The 23,408-nt window shown below is 71.2% G+C and overlaps 1 protein-coding gene across 1 annotated transcript in view; it reads right to left on the bottom strand.

The window, feature by feature from the left end:
* The window catches only part of LOC135310295 (neurexin-2-like), a 70,165-nt gene extending 49,567 nt beyond the window's left edge, over positions 1 to 20,598 (bottom strand). Inside the window, 7 exon segments of the mRNA XM_064437527.1 lie at positions 4,396 to 4,419; positions 6,389 to 6,690; positions 9,325 to 9,390; positions 9,749 to 9,778; positions 12,535 to 12,555; positions 15,888 to 17,642; positions 20,530 to 20,598. Coding sequence (XP_064293597.1) covers positions 4,396 to 4,419; positions 6,389 to 6,690; positions 9,325 to 9,390; positions 9,749 to 9,778; positions 12,535 to 12,555; positions 15,888 to 17,505 — 2,061 coding nt within the window. The 5' untranslated portion in view covers positions 17,506 to 17,642; positions 20,530 to 20,598.
* Between the last annotated feature and the right edge of the window lie 2,810 nt (positions 20,599 to 23,408).

The following is a 23,408-nucleotide window of genomic DNA, read 5'->3' as shown; positions in this document are numbered from 1 at the left end:
TGATGGGGGAGTGATGGGGTTATGGGGGGCAATGGGGTTATGGGGGGACAATGGGGGGGTGATGGGGGAGTGATGGGGGAGTGATGGGGTTATGGGGGGCAATGGGGGATGATGGGGGGACAATGGGGGGTGATGGGGGGCAATGGGACGGTGATGGGGGCAATGGGATGGTGATGGGGGAGCGATGGGACGGTGATGGGGGAGCGATGGGGGGTGATGGGGGGCAATGGGGGACGATGGGGGGCAATGGGAGATGATGGGTTATGGGGGGACAATGAGGGGCAATGGGGGGCTGATGGGGGGCAATAGGAGTGATGGGGGACAATGGGGGGCAATGGGGGGGCTGATGGGGGGCAACGGGGGAGTGACGGGGGACAATGGGGGGCAATGGGGTTATGGGGGACAATGGGGGACAAAAGGGGTGACGGGGCGGGCAATGGGGGCAAGGGGGGCCAATAGGAGTGAGGGGGGACAATGGGGGGCGATGGGGGGTGATGGGGGGCGATGGGGACTGGGGCTCACCCCAGGGGGTGCCTGCAGCAAGGGGGGGCACTGGGGCAGTAACGGGGGCACGGGGGGGCAGCAGCAGTAGGGGAGGGCAATGGGGGGGTGCCTGGGGGGCGGAGGCACCCACGGGGGGGGCGGGACACTGGGGATCTCGGCGGGGGAGGGGTCCCAAGGGTGCCCCTGGCCGCAGATATGAGACCCCGGCTGGATGCAGGGGGAGGGGCTGGGGACCCCCCCCGCCCAGCTCCTGTCTCCCCCAGGGGACCCAGGCGTCTGGGCCCCCCACCCCCCCGGGGACCCTCCCCCTGCACCCCACCTACCTGCCTCCTCTCTGAGTGGGGGACCCAGGCGGCCGGGAGCCCCCTCCCCACCCCCGGGGGGGACCCAGGCGGCCGGGAGCACCCCCAAAAGGGGACTCAGGCGGCCGGGAGCCCCCTCCCCACCTCCGGGGGGGACCCAGGCGGCCGGGAGCACCCCCAAAAGGGGACCCAGGCGGCCGGGAGCCCCCTCCCCACCCCCGGGGGGGACCCAGGCGGCCGGGAGCACCCCCAAAAGGGGACCCAGGCGGCCGGGAGCCCCCTCCCCACCCCCGGGGGTGACCCAGGCGGCCGGGAGCACCCCCAAAAGGGGACCCAGGCGGCCGGGAGCCCCCTCCCCACCCCCGGGGCTCATTAGCGGCAGCTGCTAACGAGGGGCGCCGGGACCCCTCAGTGCCGCCACCTGGGGGAGGGGGGGGCGGGGCAGAGCCCGGGCCCTCTCCTGACCCCCCCCCTCCAAGCACCGACCCCCCCCAACCTCCCCCCGGGGGACCCAGGCGTCCGGGGACCCCCCCCCCCGCCACGACCCCCCCACGGAGCCCCCCAGGGTGGCTGCGGGGATGGGGTGGCCCTGGGGGAGGGGTGATGATGGGGAGGGGGTGGTCTTGGGGGACGGGGTGACGATGAGGATGGGGTGACGGTGGCGATGGGGTGGCGATGGGGACAAAGGGACAGGGTGGGGGAGGGGCCGGGGGTGACACCGAGGGGTGACACCGCGGGGGGGGGGGGAGGGGTTGGATTAGTAACGAGTTTCGGGGTCCTCAGACAGGACCAAGCTCAGACAGAAAAATGGCTGTTAGTGGGGCTCAGCGCGCGCGGGGGCGTGCGCGGGCGTGCAAGGGCGTGCAAGGGTCTGCGCGGGCGTGCGAGGGCGTGCGAGGAGCCGTGCACGCGGGCGTGCGGGGAAGCGGGGACAGCGGGAGCACCGGGGCCCCGGGAGGTAGAGGGGCAGCCCCAGGCGCAGCTTGCACACGCGTGTGAGCGCACACGCACGCACACACGGGCTGGGGGCGTGCGCTGACGCACGCTCGCGCGCACACGCGCCCCAGGGTGGGCTCGCCCTGGCGGGCAGCTGCACGCACACGCTTGCACGGGCCAGTGTGGCCCTCGCACGACTGCACACGCCTGTGCACACGCGCACACCCATCCTGCACCTCGCACCAACACACACCCGTGCACTTATACACACCCTCCTGCACAGATCTTGCACCAACACACCCCCGTGCACACACGCACAGCTTGCACAGACCTTGCACACGCCCTGCACAAGCCTTGCACCAACACACACCTGTGCACGCACACACAGCTTGCACAGACCTTGCACACCCTCCTGCACCAGCCTTGCGCCGACACACACCCGTGCACGCACGCACAGCTTGCACAGACCTTGCACACCCTCCTGCACCAGCCTTGCACCGACACACACCCGTGCACGCACGCGCAGCTTGCACAGACCTTGCACACCCTCCTGCACCAGCCTTGCACCAACACACACCCGTGCACGCACGCACAGCTTGCACAGACCTTGCACACGCCCTGCACAAGCCTTGCACCAACACACACCCGTGCATGCACGCGCAGCTTGCACAGACCTTGCACATGCCCTGCACAAGCCTTGCACCAACACACACCCGTGCACGCACGCGCAGCTTGCACAGACCTTGCACATGCCCTGCACAAGTCTTGCACCAACACACACCCGTGCACGCACGCACAGCTTGCACAGACCTTGCACACGCCCTGCACCAGCCTTGCACCAACACACACCCGTGCATGCACGCACAGCTTGCACAGACCTTGCACACCCTCCTGCACCAGCCTTGCACCAACACACACCCGTGCACGCACGCACACCCTGCAAGGACCTTGCACACACACACTCTGCACATGTCTTGCACCAACGCACCCCCGTGCACACACGCACAACCCCCCCCCCGCACACCAGCCCCCCCCCGCAGCGGTGCCGGCCCCGGTGCTCCGCCAGCAGCACCCATGGGTGGGGGGGGAGGAGGGGTCGGGGTCGGGGGGGAGGGGTCGGGGGGGGTCGGAGGGGTCGGAAGGCGGGGGGGACACAGTGTTAGTGAGCCGTGCGGGGCCGTGCGGGGCCGTGCGGGGCCGTGCGGGGCCGTGCGGGGGCTGCGGGGGCTGCGGGGGCTGCGGCGCAGGCAGCGGGGCCCGATCCCGGGGGCCGGGGGGGGCGGGGGGGCCCCGCTGCCTGCGCGGGGGAGGGGGCGGCAGCTGCCCACGGGCTGGTCCTGAAAACGCCGTTTCCGTCCTCGATTCGGGGAGGGGGCGCCCCAAAAAATGTCACACCCACCCCCCCAGCACCCACCCCCCTCCCCGAGCCCGGGTGGTTTTTGGGGGGAAACCGGCTGGTTTTGGGATCGGGGAGCCGAGGCCTGGCTGCCTGCGAGGGGAGGGGGCGGCAAACGGGCCAAAATGCCAAGAAATTGCCCCAAAATGTGGGGTTTGGGACCTCGCATCAACCCCCCCATGGAAAAACAGCCCCCCCTCCTTGGGCCCGGGCGGGGTTTTTGGGGAGAAACTGGCTGGGTTTGGCACTGGGGAGCAAAGGCCTGGCTGCGTATGGGGGGTGGGGGGATAAAATCGCCCCAAATCCCCCAAAATCACCCCAAAAAGCAGGTCTTGGGACCCCACAGCACCCCTCCAGGGAAAAAACAGCTCCCTTTGGGCAGGATTTGGGGGCAAAACGGCTGGTTTTGGCATCAGGGCGCCGAGGCTCGGCCGCATGGGGGGTGGGTGGTACAAAACTGCCCAAAATCCCCAAATTTCACCCCAAAAGGTGGCGCTTGGGACCCCACGTCTCCCCCTTGGGGAAAAACATCCCTCCCTGCCCCCGGAGGCGCTTTTTTGGGGGGGAAAGTGGCTGTTTTCAGCATGGGGGAGCCGAGGCGTGTCGCCTGCAGCGGGCGGGTATCGAATACCCCAAATCCCAGTGATTCACCCCAAAATGGCAGGTGGGGAGGGGGCAACATCGCCCCCAGGAGAAAAAATCCCGCCCTCACCCAGGAAGGATTTTGGGGGGAAACACGCTGATTTTTTGGCCTCGTGGAGCCGAGGCTCGGCCGCTCGGCGGGGTGGGTGGTATAAAATTGTCCAAAATCCCAAAAATTCACCCCAAAAGGTGGCGCTTGGGACCCCACGTCTCCCCCTTGGGGAAAAACATCCCTCCCTGCCCCCGGAGGCGCTTTTTTGGGGGGGAAAGTGGCTGTTTTCAGCATGGGGGAGCCGAGGCGTGTCGCCTGCAGCGGGCGGGTATCAAACACCCCAAATCCCAGTAATTCACCCCAAAACGGCGGGGGGTGGGGCCAACATCGCCCCCAGCAGCCAGCATCCCCCGGCCCCGCCCGGGAAGGGCTTTGGCGGGAACCAGCTGGTTTTTCGGCGTCGCGGAGCCGAGGCTCGGCCGCGCGGGGTGGGGCGGGTGGCCTGAAGTTGCCCCAAACGGCAGGAATTCGCCCCGAGAGGTGGGTCTGGGGGAGGGGGGCCCAGGGCGAAGCCAAGGAGTAACAATTAGAGTGATAACTACCAGGTAATGCAGTTTGTTTACCATAGCGTGTCCGATCCCTGCGTGCTGGCGCCGGGGCCGCGGGGGACAGAACACACACACGTGACACGATCCGCCGCGCCGGGGGGGGCGCGGGGGGGCGCGGGGGGGTGCGGGGGGCTTGGGGGGCGTGGGGCCCCCCCAGGATTAGTCGGGGGGCGGGGAGGTTAGTGGGGGGGGGGCCCCCGGCGGGAAGCGTGTTAGTGGCACGCGCACACACAGGGGGGGGGGGGAGGGCGGGGGAGGGGCTGCGCCCACCTTTGGGGAGAGAAGGAGAGTCGTTAGAGGGGGCGGGGCGCCGGCACGCCTCCCCCCACCCACCCGACACCCCGCCCACCCCCCCCCCCACCCACCCGACAGCCACCCCCCACCCGGCACCCCGTGGGGCAGCTGGGGGGACCCGGGGGTCCGGGGAGCCCAGTTGGAGGCGGGAAATGGGTGATCCCACTGCTCCCAGTCCGGGGAGGGGCCAAGGAACCAGTGCTCCCAGTTGGGGCGTGGCTCCAGTGGCCCAGTGCTCCCGCAGCGGGACTGCCGACCCCAGCACCCAGTGCTCCCAGTGCTCTCAGTGCTCCCAGCTGGGTCCAGGACCAAGGCACCCACTGCTCCCAGTTGGGTCCAGGCCCAAGGCACCCACTGCTCCCAGTTGGGTCCAGGACCAAGGCACCCACTGCTCCCAGTTGAGTTGCTGACCACGATACCCAGTGCTCCCAGTGCTTCCAGTTGTGTAGTTGGCCAAGGCACTCACTGCTCCCAGTTGGGGAGCTGATCAGGGTGCCCAGTGCCACCAGTGCTCCCAGTTGGGTACTGGACCAAAGCACCCAGTCCTCCCAGTTGGTTATAGGACCAGAATACTCAGTGCTCCCAGTGCTCCCAGTTGGGTAGCCAACCAGGCTGCCCAGTGCTCCCAGTGCTCCCAGTTGGGTAGTCGGCCAAGGCACCCCAGTGCTCCCAGTTGGGTAGATGGCCAAGGCGCCCAGTGCTCCCAGATGGGTAGATGGCCAAGGAGCCCAGTACTCCCAGTTGGGTAGATGGCCAAGGCACCCCAGTGTGCCCAGTTGGGTAGTTGGCCAAGGCGCCCAGTGCTCCCAGCTGGGTAGATGGCCAAGGCGTCCAGTGCTCCCAGATGGGTAGTTGGCCAAGGCACCCCAGTGTGCCCAGTTGGGTAGATGGCCAAGGAGCCCAGTGCTCCCAGTTGGGTAGCTGGCCAAGGCATCCCAGTGTGCCCAGTTGGGTAGTTGGCCAAGGAGCCCAGTGCTCCCAGTTGGGTAGATGGCCAAGGCACCCCAGTGTGCCCAGTTGGGTAGTTGGCCAAGGCACCCCAGTGTGCCCAGTTGGGTAGATGGCCAAGGAGCCCAGTGCTCCCAGTTGGGTAGATGGCCAAGGCACCCCAGTGCTCCCAGTTGGGTAGATGGCCAAGGCACCCCAGTGTGCCCAGTTGGGTAGTTGGCCAAGGCACCCCAGTGTGCCCAGTTGGGTAGATGGCCAAGGCACCCCAGTGCTCCCAGTTGGGTAGATGGCCAAGGCGCCCAGTGCTCCCAGATGGGTAGATGGCCAAGGAGCCCAGTGCTCCCAGTTGGGTAGATGGCCAAGGCACCCCAGTGCTCCCAGTTGGGTAGATGGCCAAGGAGCCCAGTGCTCCCAGTTGGGTAAATGGCCAAGGCGCCCAGTGCTCCCAGATGGGTAGATGGCCAAGGAGCCCAGTGCTCCCAGTTGGGTAGATGGCCAAGGCACCCCAGTGCTCCCAGTTGGGTAGATGGCCAAGGAGCCCAGTGCTCCCAGTTGGGTAAATGGCCAAGGCGCCCAGTGCTCCCAGATGGGTAGATGGCCAAGGCACCCCAGTGCTCCCAGTTGGGTAGATGGCCAAGGCACCCCAGTGTGCCCAGTTGGGTAGATGGCCAAGGCACCTCAGTGCTCCCCGATGGGTACCACCATGCCACCCAGTGCCCCGGTCTCGCTCCCCCCGCCCCGGCGCCCCCCGCCCCGGTCTCCCTACCTGTCGCAGGTTGCGGGTGACACGGATGTCGTGCCAGTCGTTGTCGTTGAACTTGCCGTTGACGGGCTCGACGAGCGCCTCGAAGGCGCCGGAGCCCAGGTTGATGACGAGCCAGACGGCGCCGCTCTTGAGCGACAGGTTGACGTAGTCGGCCGACTTGCCCGTGTGCAGCAGCAGCCCGTTGCGCTGCAGCGTGCGGAACGACAGCGTCAGCTCGTCCGTGCTGCTCTGGATCGGGTTGTGCGACAGGTCATAGCAGAAGAACTCGTTGCCTTTGAAGGTGGCCACGTACTCCTCGCGGCCTGTGGGAGATGGGCGTCAGCAGGCGGCGGGGGGCGCGGGGGGCCGTGGGATGGGGGGAGGGCAGGGACACGGAGGGGAGACCTCAGTACGGGCCTTGGAACGGGGGCCTGGGAACGGGGCCTGGGAACGGGGCCTGGGAACGGGGGCCTGGGAACGGGGGCCTGGGAACGGGGGGCCTGGGAACGGGGGCCTGGGAACGGGGGCCTGGGAACGGGGGGCCTGGGAACGGGGGCCTGGGAACGGGGCCTGGGAACGGGGGGCCTGGGAACGGGGCCTTGGAACGGGGCCTTGGAACGGGGGCCTGGGAACGGGGCCTGGGAACGGGGGCCTGGGAACGGGGGGCCTGGGAACGGGGCCTGGGAACGGGGGCCTGGGAACGGGGGCCTGGGAACGGGGGGCCTGGGAACGGGGGCCTGGGAACGGGGGTCTGGGAACGGGGGCCTGGGAACGGGGGTCTGGGAACGGGGCCTGGGAACGGGGGCCTGGGAACGGGGGCCTGGGAACGGGGGGCCTGGGAACGGGGGCCTGGGAACGGGGGTCTGGGAACGGGGGCCTGGGAACGGGGGCCTGGGAACGGGGGGCCTGGGAACGGGGGGCCTGGGAACGGGGCCTGGGAACGGGGGGCCTGGGAACGGGGCCTTGGAACGGGGCCTTGGAACGGGGGCCTGGGAACGGGGGCCTGGGAACGGGGCCTGGGAACGGGGCCTTGGAACGGGGCCTTGGAACGGGGCCTTGGAACGGGGGCCTGGGAACGGGGCCTGGGAACGGGGGCCTGGGAACGGGGGCCTGGGAACGGGGGGCCTGGGAACGGGGGCCTGGGAACGGGGCCTGGGAACGGGGGCCTGGGAACGGGGGCCTGGGAACGGGGCCTGGGAACGGGGGCCTGGGAACGGGGGGCCTGGGAACGGGGGCCTGGGAAGGGGGGCCTGGGAACGGGGGCCTTGGAACGGGGCCTGGGAACGGGGGTCTGGGAACGGGGGCCTGGGAACGGGGGCCTGGGAACGGGGGCCTGGGAACGGGGGTCTGGGAACGGGGGTCTGGGAACGGGGGCCTGGGAACGGGGGCCTGGGAACGGGGCCTGGGAACGGGGGCCTGGGAACGGGGCCTTGGAACGGGGCCTTGGAACGGGGCCTTGGAACGGGGGCCTGGGAACGGGGCCTGGGAACGGGGGCCTGGGAACGGGGGCCTGGGAACGGGGGGCCTGGGAACGGGGGCCTGGGAACGGGGCCTGGGAACGGGGGCCTGGGAACGGGGGCCTGGGAACGGGGGCCTGGGAACGGGGCCTGGGAACGGGGGCCTGGGAACGGGGGCCTGGGAACGGGGGCCTGGGAAGGGGGGCCTGGGAACGGGGGGCCTGGGAACGGGGGCCTGGGAAGGGGGGCCTGGGAACGGGGGCCTGGGAACGGGGGCCTGGGAACGGGGCCTGGGAACGGGGGCCTGGGAACGGGGGGCCTGGGAACGGGGGCCTGGGAACGGGGGCCTGGGAACGGGGGCCTTGGAACGGGGGTCTGGGAACGGGGGTCTGGGAACGGGGGCCTGGGAACGGGGGCCTGGGAACGGGGCCTGGGAACGGGGGCCTGGGAACGGGGGCCTGGGAACGGGGGTCTGGGAACGGGGGCCTGGGAACGGGGACCTGGGAACGGGGCCTGGGAACGGGGGCCTGGGAACGGGGGCCTGGGAACGGGGCCTGGGAACGGGGGCCTTGGAACGGGGGCCTGGGAACGGGGGTCTGGGAACGGGGACCTGGGAACGGGGGCCTGGGAACGGGGCCTGGGAACGGGGGCCTTGGAACGGGGGCCTGGGAACGGGGCCTTGGAACGGGGCCTTGGAACGGGGGCCTGGGAACGGGGGCCTGGGAACGGGGCCTGGGAACGGGGGCCTGGGAACGGGGGCCTGGGAACGGGGCCTTGGAACGGGGCCTGGGAACAGGGCCTTGGAACGGGGGCCTGGGAACGGGGGCCTGGGAACGGGGGCCTGGGAACGGGGGCCTGGGAACGGGGCCTTGGAACGGGGCCTGGGAACGGGGGCCTGGGAACGGGGGCCTGGGAACGGGGGCCTGGGAACGGGGCCTTGGAACGGGGGCCTGGGAACGGGGGCCTGGGAACGGGGACCTTGGAACGGGGGCCTGGGAACGGGGGCCTGGGAACGGGGCCTGGGAACGGGGGCCTGGGAACGGGGGCCTGGGAACGGGGGCCTGGGAACGGGGGCCTTGGAACGGGGGCCTGGGAACGGGGCCTTGGAACGGGGGCCTGGGAACGGGGCCTGGGAACGGGGCCTGGGAACGGGGGCCTGGGAACGGGGGTCTGGGAACGGGGGCCTGGGAACGGGGGCCTGGGAACGGGGGCCTGGGAACGGGGCCTTGGAACGGGGGCCTGGGAACGGGGGCCTGGGAACGGGGGCCTGGGAACGGGGCCTTGGAACGGGGGCCTGGGAACGGGGGCCTGGGAACGGGGGCCTTGGAACGGGGGCCTGGGAACGGGGCCTTGGAACGGGGCCTGGGAACGGGGGCCTTGGAACGGGGGTCTGGGAACGGGGGGCCTTGGAACGGGGCCTGGGAACGGGGGCCTGGGAACGGGGGCCTGGGAACGGGGCTCCCAGGGGCCCGGGGGGAGGGGGGTCGCGCGGGCACTGACCTTTGCCCCCTTGCTGGATCTCGCCGGCGCCGCGGCCGGGCCCCCCCTCGGCGACCTCGGCAGGCCCTGGGGGGAGGGGCGGGCGTCAGGGGGGGAGGGGCACGGCTGGCATGACCCGCCCTTGCACGAGCGCGTGCGAGGGGTCGTGCCCCCACGTGCTGCCCCGGGTATCCCCGTAATGGGGGGAGGGGCACTTGCACACTCCTCCCCCCCACCCCGTGCCCGTGCTAGGAGCTGCCCCTCCCCCTTCCCCCCTCCCCCCGTCCCCGTGCGAGGCCGCCCCTCCCCCCCCGTGTCGCACGAGCCACAGACATGATGTGGGGGGAGGGGAGGGATGATGATGATGATGATGACGGTGGTGATGATGATGGGGGGGCGGGGGGGGGCCCGACGGCGGCACGCGGGGGGAGGGGCGCGTCATTACCTTGGCCGGTGACTCGCAGGTGGGCGGGACCTTGGGGGGGCGGAGCCAAAGCAAAGCAACAACGGAAAGCGAAAGTGGCGGGAGAAAGGGAGAGTGACGGGGAGAAAGCGAAAGTGGTGAGAGGGGGCGGGGGAGAAAGCGAAAGTGGTGAGAGGGGGCGGGGGAGAAAGTGATGAGCGAAAGCGAAAGCGCCGGGAGGGAGGAGCGGGGGAGGGGCAAGCGGGGGAAAGCGGCTCAAAGGAACAAGAAAAGCCCAAATGGTTGAAAAGTGAATTTAAAAGACCCAAAAAAGTCATGAAAGTGGAAAGAAAAATGAAGCGGGGGGGGTGGGTGGGGGGGGAAGAGGGAAAAAAAATTAAAAAGAGGGGAAAAAGGGCAAAAAAAGAAAAAAAGGGGAAAAAAGGAAAAGGAAAAGGCAAAAAAAGGAAACAAGGAAAAGTTTTAAAAATGCAAAAAAGTGCAAAAATTTGAAAGTCAAAAAAAGATTAAAAAAGCAAAGAAGCCCAGAAAAGGGACAAAAGCACCGAAAGGGTCCAAAAATTGAGAAAGAAGGAAAAAGGGGAAACGACGCCAAGACCCGAAATACGGGGGGATGGGAAAGGGGGGGGGTGGGGAAGGGGGAAATGGGGGGAAAAGAGGGGAAATAGGGAAAAAGGGAGGAAATGGGGGGAAAAGGGAGGAAATGGGGGAGAAAAGGGAGGAAATGGGGGAGAAAAAAGGGAGGAAATGGGGGAGAAAAAAGGGAGGAAATGGGGGAAAAAAGGGAGGAAATGGGGGAGAAAAAAGGGAGGAAATGGGGGAGAAAAAAGGAGGGAAACGGGGGAGAAAAAAGGAGGGAAACGGGGGAAAAAGGGGGGAAATGGGGGAAAAAGGGGGGAAACGGGGGAAAAAGGGGGGAAATGGGGGAAAAAGGAGGGAAATGGGGGAAAAAGGAGGGAAATGGGAGAAAAAGGGGGGAAACGGGGGAAAAAGGAGGGAAATGGGGGAAAAAGGGGGGAAACGGGGGAAAAAGGGGGGAAATGGGGGAAAAAGGAGGGAAACGGGGGAAAAAGGAGGGAAATGGGGGAAAAAGGGGGGAAACGGGGGAAAAAGGGGGGAAATGGGGGAAAAAGGAGGGAAATGGGGGAAAAAGGAGGGAAATGGGGGAAAAAGGGGGGAAAAAGGGGGGAAACGGGGGGAAAAGGGGGGAAAAAGGGGGGAAACGGGGGAGAAAAAAGGAGGGAAATGGGGGAGAAAGGGGGGAAATGGGGGAAAAAGGGGGGAAATGGGGGAAAAAGGGGGGAAACGGGGGAAAAAGGGGGGAAATGGGGGAAAAAGGGGGGAAACGGGGGAAAAAGGGGGGAAATGGGGGGAAACGGGGGAAATCGGCGGCAGCGGCACGCGAGGCCGACGGGCGGGTCGGGGTGGGGGGGAGGGGAGGGGGCGGAAGGGTGAAAACCCCAAAGCGAGGAGAAAAGGCGAAAGAACGTGACAACGAGAAACGGTTAAAGAAAACGAAGAGCGAAAATGAAAACCAGGGCAGGGGGAGCGGGGGGGGGGGGGGGGGGGGGGAGCGACGAGAGGCAGCAGGAGCAGCCGCGGGGGCGGGGGCAGCGCAGGCGCCCGCAGCGGGGGGGGGGGGGGGGGGGGGGGAGAGAAGAGGCGTCACGCGGGCCCCGTCACAACTTAAAGCGCTTTAACTTGTGACGGCATCGGGAGATGCCGGGGGGGGGGGGCGGGGGGGGGGCGGGACACGGACACGGGCGCGGGGAGAGGCGGGGGGGGGGGGAGGGGCCGCGCCCGGGCAGCGCCGCCCCTCCCCCCCCCGCCGCCTTCCCGCGGGTTTTTCCCCCCTTTTTTTAATATATGTTTTTTGTTGTTGTTGTTGGGGGGGAAAAGCCGGGTGGGGGAGGGGATGGAGACACGGGGGGGGGGCGGGGCGGGCCCTCGCGCGGGGACCCCGCCCCCACCCCCGGGGGGACCCGGCGGCCCTTGGGGGGGGGGGGCGGCAGAGCGGCCGGTGGGGCCTCGTGCGACACGCGCGCCCCCCCCCCCCCCCTTTCGCGCGCGCCCCTCGTGCCCTTCCCGCGCCCCGCACGGCCCCGCCCCTCGCGGGTGGGCGGGGCTAGAGGCCACCCGAGCCCCCGCGGCCTGACGCCTCCTCCCCATTGGCTGTCGGCGCCCCTCTCATTTGCCTATCCCCGCCCCCGGTTCGTCGAGCCGGCCGCCCCGCCTCCCCGTTCGCATGCCGCCGTCCTATTGGGCTGCCCGGGGGTGACGTCATGCCGAGGGGGGCGCGGCGGGTGACGCGGCCGCGGGCGCGTGCGGGGAGGTCGGCGCGCGCGGCGCCTTGCACGAGCCTTGCACGAGCCTTGCACGAGCCCCGGGCCTTGCACGTCCGCCAAGCTTTGCACGCGCAGAGGCTTGCACGAGCGCCGCCCTTTGCACGTGCTCGAGCTTCGCACCAGCACCAGGCCTTGCACAAGCACCGAGCTTTGCACGCTCCTGAGCCTCGCACGCGCCTCGCCAACCCCGGGGCCGCGTGTGAACCCCGCCCTGTGCACAAGCACGTGCCGAGCTTCGCACGAGCCCTCGAGCTGTGCACGAGCCCCTGCTCCGCGCGCGAGCACGCATCCTGCCCTTCGCACGCCCCCTTGCACGACTGCCGAGCCATTCACACCCCCCCCACCCCACACCCCCCCCCGTGCAAAACCCGCCAGCTCCGAGCGTGATGCTGGGCTTTGCACAAGCCCCGAACCTTGCACGCCCCCCCGCCCCCCCCCCGGCCTCGCACGCCCCCGACTCACCTTCCACCGCAGGTTCTTCCTCTGGGGGTCCCGGGGGCGCGAGCGGGGGGGGGGGGGAAGGGGAGAGCGTTAGTGACGGGCCCCTCGTGCCCCCCGTGTCCTCGTGCGTGGCCCCGGTGACACCACCCCCACCCCGGGGGTCCCCGCGACCTTGGGTTGACCTTGGGAGGCGGGGGGGGGGCGGGGTGCGAGGCGGGGCCTTGCACCACGATCGTGTCGCACGGTGGCATGCGGTGCGTGGCGCGGGGGGGTTTGCACGCCCCATTGCACGCCCCACGGCGTGCTGCGGGAGCTGCCCGAGCCCCCCACCCAGGGAGCCCCACCGCACCCCACGGAACCCCACAGAGCCCATGCGCCCCACAATGTGCCCCACGGTGCACCCCACAGCGCCCCACAGCGCCCCCCCAGGGCACTGTGCACCCCATGGCGCACCCCCCAGCACCCCACAGGCACCCCATGGGGACCCTGCACCCCACAGGGACCCCACGACCTATGGGGCACCCCACAGGGACCTCTGCACCCCATAGGGACCCTGCCTGCACCCGACCGGGACCCCACAGCCTATGGGGCACCCCACAGCACCCTGCCTGCACCCCACAGGGAACCTGTACCCCATAGTGCACGCCACAGGGACCCTGCACTCCATATGGACCCTGCCTGCACCCCACAGGGACCCCACACCCTATGGGGCACCCCATAGCACCCCACAGGGACCCTGCACCCCACAGCACCCTGCCTGCACCCCATAGGGCCCCAACACCCTATGGGGCACCCCATAGCACCCCACCGGGACACTTTGTCCCACAGAACCCTGCCTGCACCCCACACAGACCCCACACCCCACAGGGACCCTGCACCCCACGGCACATCCCATATGGACCCTGCCTGCACCCCACAGGGACCCCACACCCTATGGGGCACCCCACACTCTATGGGGCACCCCACAGGGACCCTGCACCCCACGGTGCATCCCATATGGACCCTGCCTGCACCCCACAGGGACCCCACACCCTATGGGCACTGCACCCCACACCCTGTGGGGCAAACCACAGGGACTTCTGCACCCCATAGTGCACCCCACAGGGACCCCACACCCTATGGGGCACCCCACACTCTATGGGGCACCCCACAGGGACCCTGCACCCCATGGGGCACCCCACAGGGACTCCGCACCCTATGGGGCACCCCGCACCCTATGGGGGACCCCACAGGGACCCCGCACCCTATGGGGCGCCCCACACCCTATGGGGCAAACCACAGGGACCCTGCCTGCACCCCACACAGACCCTGCACCCCATGGGGCACCCCACAGGGACCCCGCACCCTATGGGGCACCCCACACTCTATGGGGCACCCCACAGGGACCCTGCACCCCACGGCGCATCCCATATGGACCCTGCCTGCACCCCACAGGGACCCCACACCCTATGGGCACTGCACCCCACACCCTATGGGGCAAACCACAGGGACCCCGCACCCTATGGGGCGCCCCACACCCTATGGGGCACCCCACAGGGACCCCGCACCCCATGGGCCCCCCCCCAGCCCCCCGCAGCCCCCCCGGGGCCCGCGCGCCCCCCAGCCCCCCCGGCCCCGGCCCCGTCCCCCCTCAAGGACGCGGCCGGTGGAAAAACATCCCCGCGGCGCCGCGCCCCGGCAACCGTCGCCAGGGCGACAGGCGGCCCGGGCGTCGCCATGGCAACCGGCCTTGGCAACGGGTCACCCAGCCCCGGCGTCGCCATGGCAACCCGGCCCCGGCCCCGCAGCCCCGGCAACCGTCGCCCTGGCAACGGGCCTGGGAGGATGCCGTTGCCACGGCGACGCCTCCGGTTGTCACCGGCGGGGACGTGTGCGAGGGGGTGTCTCGCACGAGGGGGTGTCGTCTCGCACGAGGGGCCCGGGCGTCCGGGGCACCCCCCCGCCCCCGCCCCGGGGGTCACCCGGGCCCCGGTGCCTCGCACGAGGGCGTGCAAGGGCGTGGGGTCGTGCGAGGGCACGAGGGCGTGCGGTGACCCCGCTGTGGGGCTGGGGGTCCCCCAGACCCCCCATCTCCCCTCCCCCGCCGAGCAGGGGGAACCCCAAGAGGACCCCAACCCACCCACCTTGCACGAGGACGTGCAAGGGGCACGAGGGCGTGCGAAGACGAGGGGGTGCGGGGGGGTGGAGGGAGGCGGGGGCGTGCGAGGCTGCGAGGGCACGAGGACGCGGGGGGGCACGAGGACGCGGGGGGGCACGAGGACGCGGGGGGGCACGAGGACACGTGACACCAGGACACGGAGAGGTGGAGAAACACGAGGGCGTGCACGGACACGAGGGCGCGGACACGAGGACACGGAGAATCCCAAGAGCGGAGACGCTCGACGCCAGGACAGACGTGCAGACACGAGGCCGTGCGACGCCAAGGGGACACGGCGACATGGGGAAGCACGAGAACGCAGGGGCACGAGGACGTGGTGCAAAGACACGAGGACACAAGACATGAAGAAACACAAAGGCGTCCGACGCCAGGAGCGCACGAAGACACAAGGACACACAACGCCAGGGGGACACAAAGAGATGGAGAAACACAAGGGCGTGCAACAACACGAGGGTGTGCAACGACACGAGGGCGTGCAACGACACGAGGACACAAAGCCATGGAGGACCACGAAGACGTCCAACGCCAAGAGGACCCGAGACCGGAGGACACAAGGAGATGGACACACAAGGACATGCACAGACACGAGGACGTGCAACACGAGGAGGTCACAAAGACAGGGAGGAACACAAAGACGCGACGCCATGATGGTGTCCGATGTCACGAAGACGCCCAACGCCAAGAGGACACGCGACAGCAGGGGGACATAAAGGGATGGAGAACCACAAGGGCGCGGAAAGACACGAGGACGTGCGACACCAGGAAGACACAAAGACATGGAGGACCATGAAGACGCAACGCCATGAAGACGCCCAATGCCATGAAGGTGCCCAACGCCATGAAGATGCCCAACATCAAGACATCCAACACCATGAAGACGCCCAACGCCATGAAGACGCCCAACGCCATGAAGACGCCCAATGCCATGAAGGTGCCCAACGCCATGAAGATGCCCAACATCAAGATATCCAACGCCATGAAGACGCCCAGCACCATGAAGATGCCCAACGCCATGAAGACGCCCAACATCAAGACATCCAAGGCCATGAAGACGCCCAGCGCCAAGGGGACACAAAGACATGAGGACGCGCGACACCAGGAGGTCACACAACGCCAGGAGGAACTGGAGAAACCCAAGGGCGCAAAGACACAAGGCGGCACCGCGCCCGCCCCCCGCCGCCCCCCCCCGCCCCCCGCCGCCCCCCGCCGCCCTCACCTTCGGCGCAGAAGGGCCCGCGGTAGCCGGTGCCGGCGCAGTCGCAGCGGGGCTCTCCGCGGCGCAGGGTGCAGCGGCCGCCGTGGGCGCAGGGCGGGTGACGGGCGCAACGCTCCTCCCCCTCGCCCCGCACCCCCTGGGCGCCCAACAGCGCCGCCGGCGCGTCCCCGACCTTGAGGTTGGCCAACCAGCCCCGGAAGGGCGCCTCGTACTTGACGGTGCTGAGGGTCAGGGCCGAGAGGCGGACGTCGGGCGGGATCCCGCCTACGAAGAGGTCGCTGGCCACCGCCATCTCGGCCCGCTTGGAGCGGACGGCGGCCGCCCGCGCCTCCCCGTCCACGGCCAAGGCGGTTTCGCGGGCGTTACGGGTGAGGAGCACCATGTGCCAACGGCCGTCGCTCACCGCCGCCGGCGGCTGCACCGTGGCGGGTTCGGCGCAGGCGATGGCGAAGCGAAGGCGCAGGCGCCCCTCGGCCACCAGCAGCTCCAAGAAGTCACAGTTGCCGCCGTCGTCCAGGTAGAGCAGCAACGCGCGGGAGACGTTGGTCTTCAAGCTGAAGCTCAGCTGGCCGCCGGCCCCCGGCGCCCACCGCCCGTAGCGCGCCCACTGGCCCGGCGCGCCCCCGAACTCCAGCGCCGCCCCCGAGGCCCCGTGGGGCAGCAGGGACCCCCAGGCCAGCAGCACCAAGCCCAGGTGGGCGCCCAGGGGGACACGGCGGCGCGGCCGGGGCGGCGGGGCCCGGTCGGCCGCAGAGTCTCGGCGGACCTTCGAGTCTAGACGGGCCGCGGGGCCTTGGCTGACCTTGGTCTCCAAACGGGCCGTGGGGCTTTGGTTGACCTTGACCTCTAGGTGGTCCTCGGAGGCTTGGCAGGCCGCGGAGTCTCGTGGGTCCCCGGGAAGCAGCCGGGCCACGGGGCCTTGGTTGACCTTGGTCTCCCGATGGGCGGCGGAGCCCGGGTCGGCCGCCGTGCTGTCGTGGAGCTGCGGCTCCGAAGGGGCCTCGGGGCTTTGGCGGACCTGGGCCTCCAGAGGCGTCTCGGAGCCCGGGTTGGCCGTCGCGCCGCCGCGGCCCTTCACGTCTGGGCAGGCTGTTGGGCCTCGGCTGACCTTGGGCTCTAGAGGGTCCTCGGAGCCTTGGTTGGCCGGGGCGCCTTGGCAGGCCTTCAGCTCTAACCGGGCCACGGAGCCGTCACGGACGGTGGTCCCGAGGTGGTCCCGGGAGCCTTGGTTGGCCACGAAGGCCTGGTTGGCCACAAAGGCCTGGTTGGCCATGAGGGCCTGGCGGGCCTTAGTCTCTAGGTGGTCCTGGGAGCCTCGGTTGGCCACGAAGGCCTGGTTGGCCACGAAGGCCTGGTTGGCCACGAAGGCCTGGCGGGCCTTAGTCTCTAGGTGGTCCTGGGAGCCTCGGTTGGCCACGAAGGCCTGGTTGGCCATGAGGGCCAGGTGGGCCTTAGTCTCTAGGTGGTCCTGGGAGCCCAGGATGGCCACGAAGACTCGGTTGGCCGCAACGAAGACTCGGTTGGCCACGGAGCCCTCGGTGGCCACGGAGCCCTCGGTGGCCTTAGTCTCTAGGCGGCCCTTGGGACCTGGGCGGCCCTCGGCGTCCGGGCGGGTCATGGCGCCTAGGGTGGCTCCGCAGCGGGTTGGGGGGCCCTGGGGGGGCCCTGGGGGGCCCGGCCACCCCCGTCCTCTCACAACCGCATGGGTGGCCCCTGGGGGGGGGCTACAGCATGGCTGGGGGGTCCGGTGGGCACCTGGGGTGGGGGGGGGGGAGGAGAGAGAGCGTCAGAGGGGACGCAGGCGTCCGGGGGACCCCCCCGTCGCCCCCAGCCCTGGAGAGGACCCAGGCCTCGCCCAACCCCCCCCGCCTCGTTATCAGCCCCGTTAATTAACCCCAGTGGCGGGGGGGTGGGGGGGGGGGGGCGATGCCGGTCACCGCGGCAACCCGGGATCTGGCATCATGCAAATGAGGCCCCAGGTTATTTATAACCCTGCCAGTGGCGCCCCCCCCCATTGGGTAACGGGGCTCATTAACATGCACCGCATAATTAGCCAATCACATTAACTGCTGCACCTGCGGGGGGGGGGGGGAGCAGGATTGACAGCAACGACCCCCCCCACCCCATGCCAACACACCACCCCGCCCCCAGCCCCAGGGGACCCAGGCGTCCGGGGGGGGACCCCCAGAGACCCCCTGCCCCCCCCCCAAGGGGACCCAGGTGTCTGGGGGGGACCCCCACCATAGCCCCCCCCCGCCCCTCCCCACCCGGGGTGGGGGGACCCAGGCGTCCGGGCGCCCCCCACCCCCCCAGGTGTCCTCGGTGCACCCTGCCCCCACCCTCCGAGTTAATTAATTAATTATTGATTCTGCTGCCGGGGGGGGGGAGGGGGGCACCGGACGCCGGGGTCCCACCGGGGGGGGGGGCAGGGGAGGGGTGGGGGGCACCCAGACGCCGGGGACCCCCGTGACTCCCGCGGGCGCCTGAAGGTCACCGGGAGGAGAAGGCCTTTGGGGGGAGGGGGGGGCTCCAGGGGACCCGGGCGCTGGGGCACCCCCCCACCCCCCCCCGGAGGGGACCCAGGCGTCCGGGGGCTCCACCCCCCCCCCAAACACAGCCTCGCACACGCGCGTGCACCCCGCACCCCCACGTACACACACGCGCGTGTCCTTGCACACGCATGTGCGCCCCCCCCGCACACACACCGAGGCACACGTGCACGCGGGGCCTGCACACGCCTCTGCACGCCTGCACACACGTGTGCGCGCACACACCCCCGCCCCCCCCATGCCTCACACCCGTCGTGCACCCGTTTTGCACGCACACGTGCACCCCGGCCCCCCCCCCCTCTCCCCGCACACACACACGTGCACCCCGGCTCGCACAAGCCCCCCCCCGGCCACACCCCCCCCGAGTTTCGCATGTGCACACTCACGTGCACCCCCAGTTTGGCACAAACACCCCCCCCCAAACACGCGTGCACACACGTGCACCCCAGCCTTGCGTGCACACACTCACGCGCGCCCCAGCTTTGCACGCACGCCCCTTGCACGCTCACGTGCACCCCAATGCAGCATGCGCCCCCCCCCCCCCCAACCCCGCCCCCCCCCCCGCACACACACGCACCCTCACGTGCACCCGGGTGCTGCGCGTGCACACACACGCACACGCGTGTGCACCCCGGTTCTGCGCGTGCCCCCCCCCCCCCACCTGCACCCCACCTTTGCACGCTGGCGCACACGCCTGCGGCTGCCCACACCCTGCGGGCACACTCGCGTGCACCGACACACGCGCGCGCCCGCCTGCACACGCGCGTGCACACGCACACGCCTGCACGCGCGTGTGCGCCCTCCCGCCCCGGGCGACGCCGCGCCCGTGGGGGTCCGGGCCCGACAGACCCCGCGCACACGCGTGTGCGTCGCACGCCCGGGCCCTGCGCCCCCGGGGGGGCCCCGGCGAGGGCGGGGCTGGACGCGGCCCCCCCCAGACCCCGCAGTGGGGCAGGATGGACCCCCGCGGGGGGGGGGGCGGGGGGGGGGGGGCGGGCACGACCCCCCCCGCCGGCCCCTGCAATGAGGGAGGGGGCAGAATGGGGCCCCCAGACCCCTGCAATGGGGGGGGGGCTGCACGTGTCCCACCCAGACCCCCGCAATGGGGGGGGGGCAGGGTTGCCCCCCCCCCAGACCCCTGCAATGTCGGGGGGGCTGCACGTGCCCCCCCCAGACCCCTGCAATGATGGGGGGGGTGGATGCGGCCCCCCCCCAGCACGTAGAGGAGGACGCGTCGCCCAAAGCCCCGGGGAGGGGCAGGATGCGGCCCCCCCCCCCCCGCCCGGGATGGGGGAGCCCCCCCCGCCTCCGCAGGGCCCCCCCGGATCCCTCACGGTGATGGGGGGGAAGGATGTGACCCCCCCCGGTACACCCAGTCCTGCCCCCCCAAACCTGGGGCCTCATCCTGCCCCCCCCCGGCACCCCCCATCCTGCATCCCCCGTCCTGGACCCCCACCCCACCCTGCACCCTCATCGCTGGTACCCCACTTCCCCCCCCCAGCACCCCAACGCTGCACCCCCACCCTGCACCCCCCAACCTGCATCCCCCACCCAGCACCCCCACCCTGCACCCCAATCCTGCACCCCCCACCCTGCACCCCCCCAATCCTGCACCCCCCACCCTGCATCCCCCACCCAGCACCCCCACCCTGCACCCCCAATCCTGCACCCCCAATCCTGCACCCCCACCCTGCATCCCCCATCCTGCACCCCCCACCCAGCACCCCAATCCTGCACCCCCATCCTGCACCCCCCACCCTGCACCCCAATCCTGCACCCCCCAGCACCCTGCACCCCCAATCCTGCACCCCCCCAGCACCCCAATCCTGCACCCCCATCCTGCACCCCCCACCCTGCACCCCCAATCCTGCACCCCCCCCAGCACCCCAATCCTGCACCCCCCAGCACCCCAATCCCGCACATCCCCCCAATATCCCCCCCCCGGCGCCCCCCCCAGCGCCCCAATCCCGCGCTCCCCCCCCCAACATCCCCCCCCCCCCGCACCCCCCGGTCCCCACCCAGCGCCCCCCCCCACCCCGGGCGCCCCAATCCCGCCCCCCCCCCGCATCCCGCCCCCCCCCGCCCCCCGGTACCTGCCCGGGGCGGCGTCCCCGGCCCCGGCCCCGGCCCCGCCGCTCCCGCAGTCCCGCAGCTCCCGCCCGCCGCGGGCACGCGCACGGCACCGGCCCCGCGCGCCCCCGCCCCTCCCCCCGCCCCTCCCCCACCCCCGCCCCCCGCCCCGGCCGCGGCCCTGGGGGGGGCAGGGGGCTGGCGCCAGCCGGGCAGCGCCCCACGGGAGCCCCACGGGGGTGTCACGGCTGCCCCACGGCTGCCCCACGGCTGCCCCACGGGAGCCCCACGGACACCCCACAGCTGCCCCACGGGAGCCCCACGGACACCCCACGGCTGCCCCACGGCTGCCCCACGGACACGCCACAGCTGCCCCACGGACATCCCATGGCTGCCCCACGGCTGCCCCATGGACATCCCACAGCTGCCCACGGCTACCCCACGGGAGCCCCACGGCTGCCCCACGGGGGTGTCACGGCTGCCCCACGGATACCCCACGGGAGCCCCACGGCTGCCCCACGGAGGTGTCACACCTGCCCCACGGACACCCCACAGCAGCCGCACAGACACCCCACAGGGGGCCCCATCGGGACCCCCACGGACCCCCCCAGTATAACCAGTGCCAGACCCCCCAGACCCCCCCCCTCCGAGCCCCCCCCCCGGCCTCCCCACGGGGGTCCGAGCGCCCCCCTCCCCCGCGGGGGGACCCAGGCGTCCGGGGCGCCACGAGCAGACGGACAGACGGACACAGCCTTTATTCCCACGGCACAAGCACTGCCCCCCCCCGGGGGAGCCAGGTCCGGGCCCCCCCCGTCACTCCCCGCTCCAGAGGGGACCCAGGCGTCCGGGAGCCCCCCCACCCCCCCGTGCCGGGGGGTCCCGGGGTCAGGCGGGGTCAAGGAGAGCCGGACCCCCAGGGGACCCTGCGGAAAGGGGGGGGGGCGTGATCCCGCGGCCGGACCCCCACCCGAGGGGCCCCCCATATCCCAACCGCCACCCGAGGGGCCCCCCACATCCCGACCCCACCCGAGGGGCCCCCCATATCCCAACCCCCACCCGAGGGGCCCCCCACACCCCGACCCCACCCGAGGGGCCCCCCACATCCCGACCCCACCCGAGGGGACCCCCATATCCCAACCGCCACCCGAGGGGACCCCCCACATCCCAGCCCCCCACCCGAGGGGCCCCCCACACCCCGACCCAACCCGAGGGGCCCCCCCACATCCCAACCGCCACCCGAAAGGCCCCCCACATCCCAGCCCCCCACCCGAGTGGCCCCCCATATCCCAACCCCCACCCGAGGGGCCCCCACACCCCGACCCCACCCGAGGGGCCCCCCACATCCGGCCCCCCACCCGAGGGGACCCCCCACATCCCAACCCCCACCCGAGGGGACCCCACACCCCGACCCCACCCGAGGGGCCCCCCCACACCCCGACCCCACCCGAGGGGCCCCCCACATCCCAACCCCCACCCGAGGGACCCCACACCCCGATCCCACCCGATGGGACCCCCCACATCCCAGCCCCCCACCCGAGGGGACCCCCCACACCCCGACCCCACCCGAGGGGCCCCCCACATCCCAACCCCCACCCGAGGGGACCCCACACCCCGACCCAACCCGAGGGGCCCCCCCACACCCCGACCCAACCCGAGGGGCCCCCCCCCACACCCCGACCCCACCCGAGGGGGCCCCCACCCCCCGGCCCCACCCGAGCCCCCCCCCGTTACCCCACTATAGGTGGATGTCGAAGGACTCCGTCCTCCACCTCCTGCAGCTCCGGGGGGGTCTCTGGGGGGGGGCGGGGGGCGTGAGGGGCCCGGACGCCTGGGTCCCCTGGGGGGCTGGGAGGGGGGCTGGGGGGGGTCCCAAGCACTGGGTCCCCCGGGGGGCTGGGGGGGTGGTGGATCCCAAGCACTGGGTCCCCCGGGGGGCTGGGGGGGGGCTGGGGGTCCCAAGCACTGGGTCCCCCGGGAGGCTGAGGGGGGCTGGGGGGGTGGGGGATCCCAAGCACTGGGTCCCCCGGGGGGCTGAGGGGGGGCTGGGGGGCTGGCGGTCCCAAGCACTGGGTCCCCCGGGGGGCTGGGGGGGGGCTGGGGGTCCCAAGCACTGGGTCCCCCGGGGGGCTGGGGGGGTGGGGGATCCCAAGCACTGGGTCCCCCGGGGGGCTGGGGGGGGGCTGGGGTCCCAAGCACTGGGTCCCCCGGGAGGCTGAGGGGGGGCTGGGGGGGTGGGGGATCCCAAGCACTGGGTCCCCCGGGGGGCTGAGGGGGGGCTGGGGGGCTGGCGGTCCCAAGCACTGGGTCCCCCGGGGGGCTGGGGGGGGGCTGGGGGTCCAAGCACTGGGTCCCCCGGGGGGCTGGGGGGGTGGGGGATCCCAAGCACTGGGTCCCCCGGGGGGCTGAGGGGGGGCTGGGGGGCTGGCGGTCCCAAGCACTGGGTCCCCCGGGGGGCTGAGGGGGGGCTGGGGGGGTGGGGGATCCCAAGCACTGGGTCCCCCGGGGGTGAGGGGATGCGGGCGTGGGGGGGTGGGGGCGTCCTGCGGGTCCCGGACACCTGGGACCCCTGGGGGGGATGGGGGGGGGTCGAGGTCCCAGATGTCTGGGTCCCTCGGGGGGGGGCGGGGATTGGGGGTTTTAGGGGGGGGTGTCTTGAAACTCTGGGTCCCCTGGGGGGGGCGTTGGGGGTCCTGGGAGAGGTGGGGGGGGGTCCCAGATGTCTGGGTCCCTTGGTGGGGGCGGGGATTGGGAGTTCGGGGGGGGTCAGGGGGGATTTGGGGACGTCCGGGGGGGGGGCGTCCCCTGGGAGGGGGATGGGGGGTGCTGGGGGTCCCGGGGGTTTCGGGGTCCCACCTGGGGGGGGCAGGGAGGCCCGGCGGGGCCAGGGCAGGGAGAAGCTGAA

The sequence above is a fragment of the Phalacrocorax carbo genome, chromosome 32 (genome assembly GCF_963921805.1).
Source record: "Phalacrocorax carbo chromosome 32, bPhaCar2.1, whole genome shotgun sequence".
Lineage (NCBI taxonomy): Eukaryota > Metazoa > Chordata > Aves > Suliformes > Phalacrocoracidae > Phalacrocorax > Phalacrocorax carbo.
The sequence above is the reverse complement of the archived record's forward strand: the minus strand, read 5'-3'. Positions and strand labels throughout refer to the sequence as shown.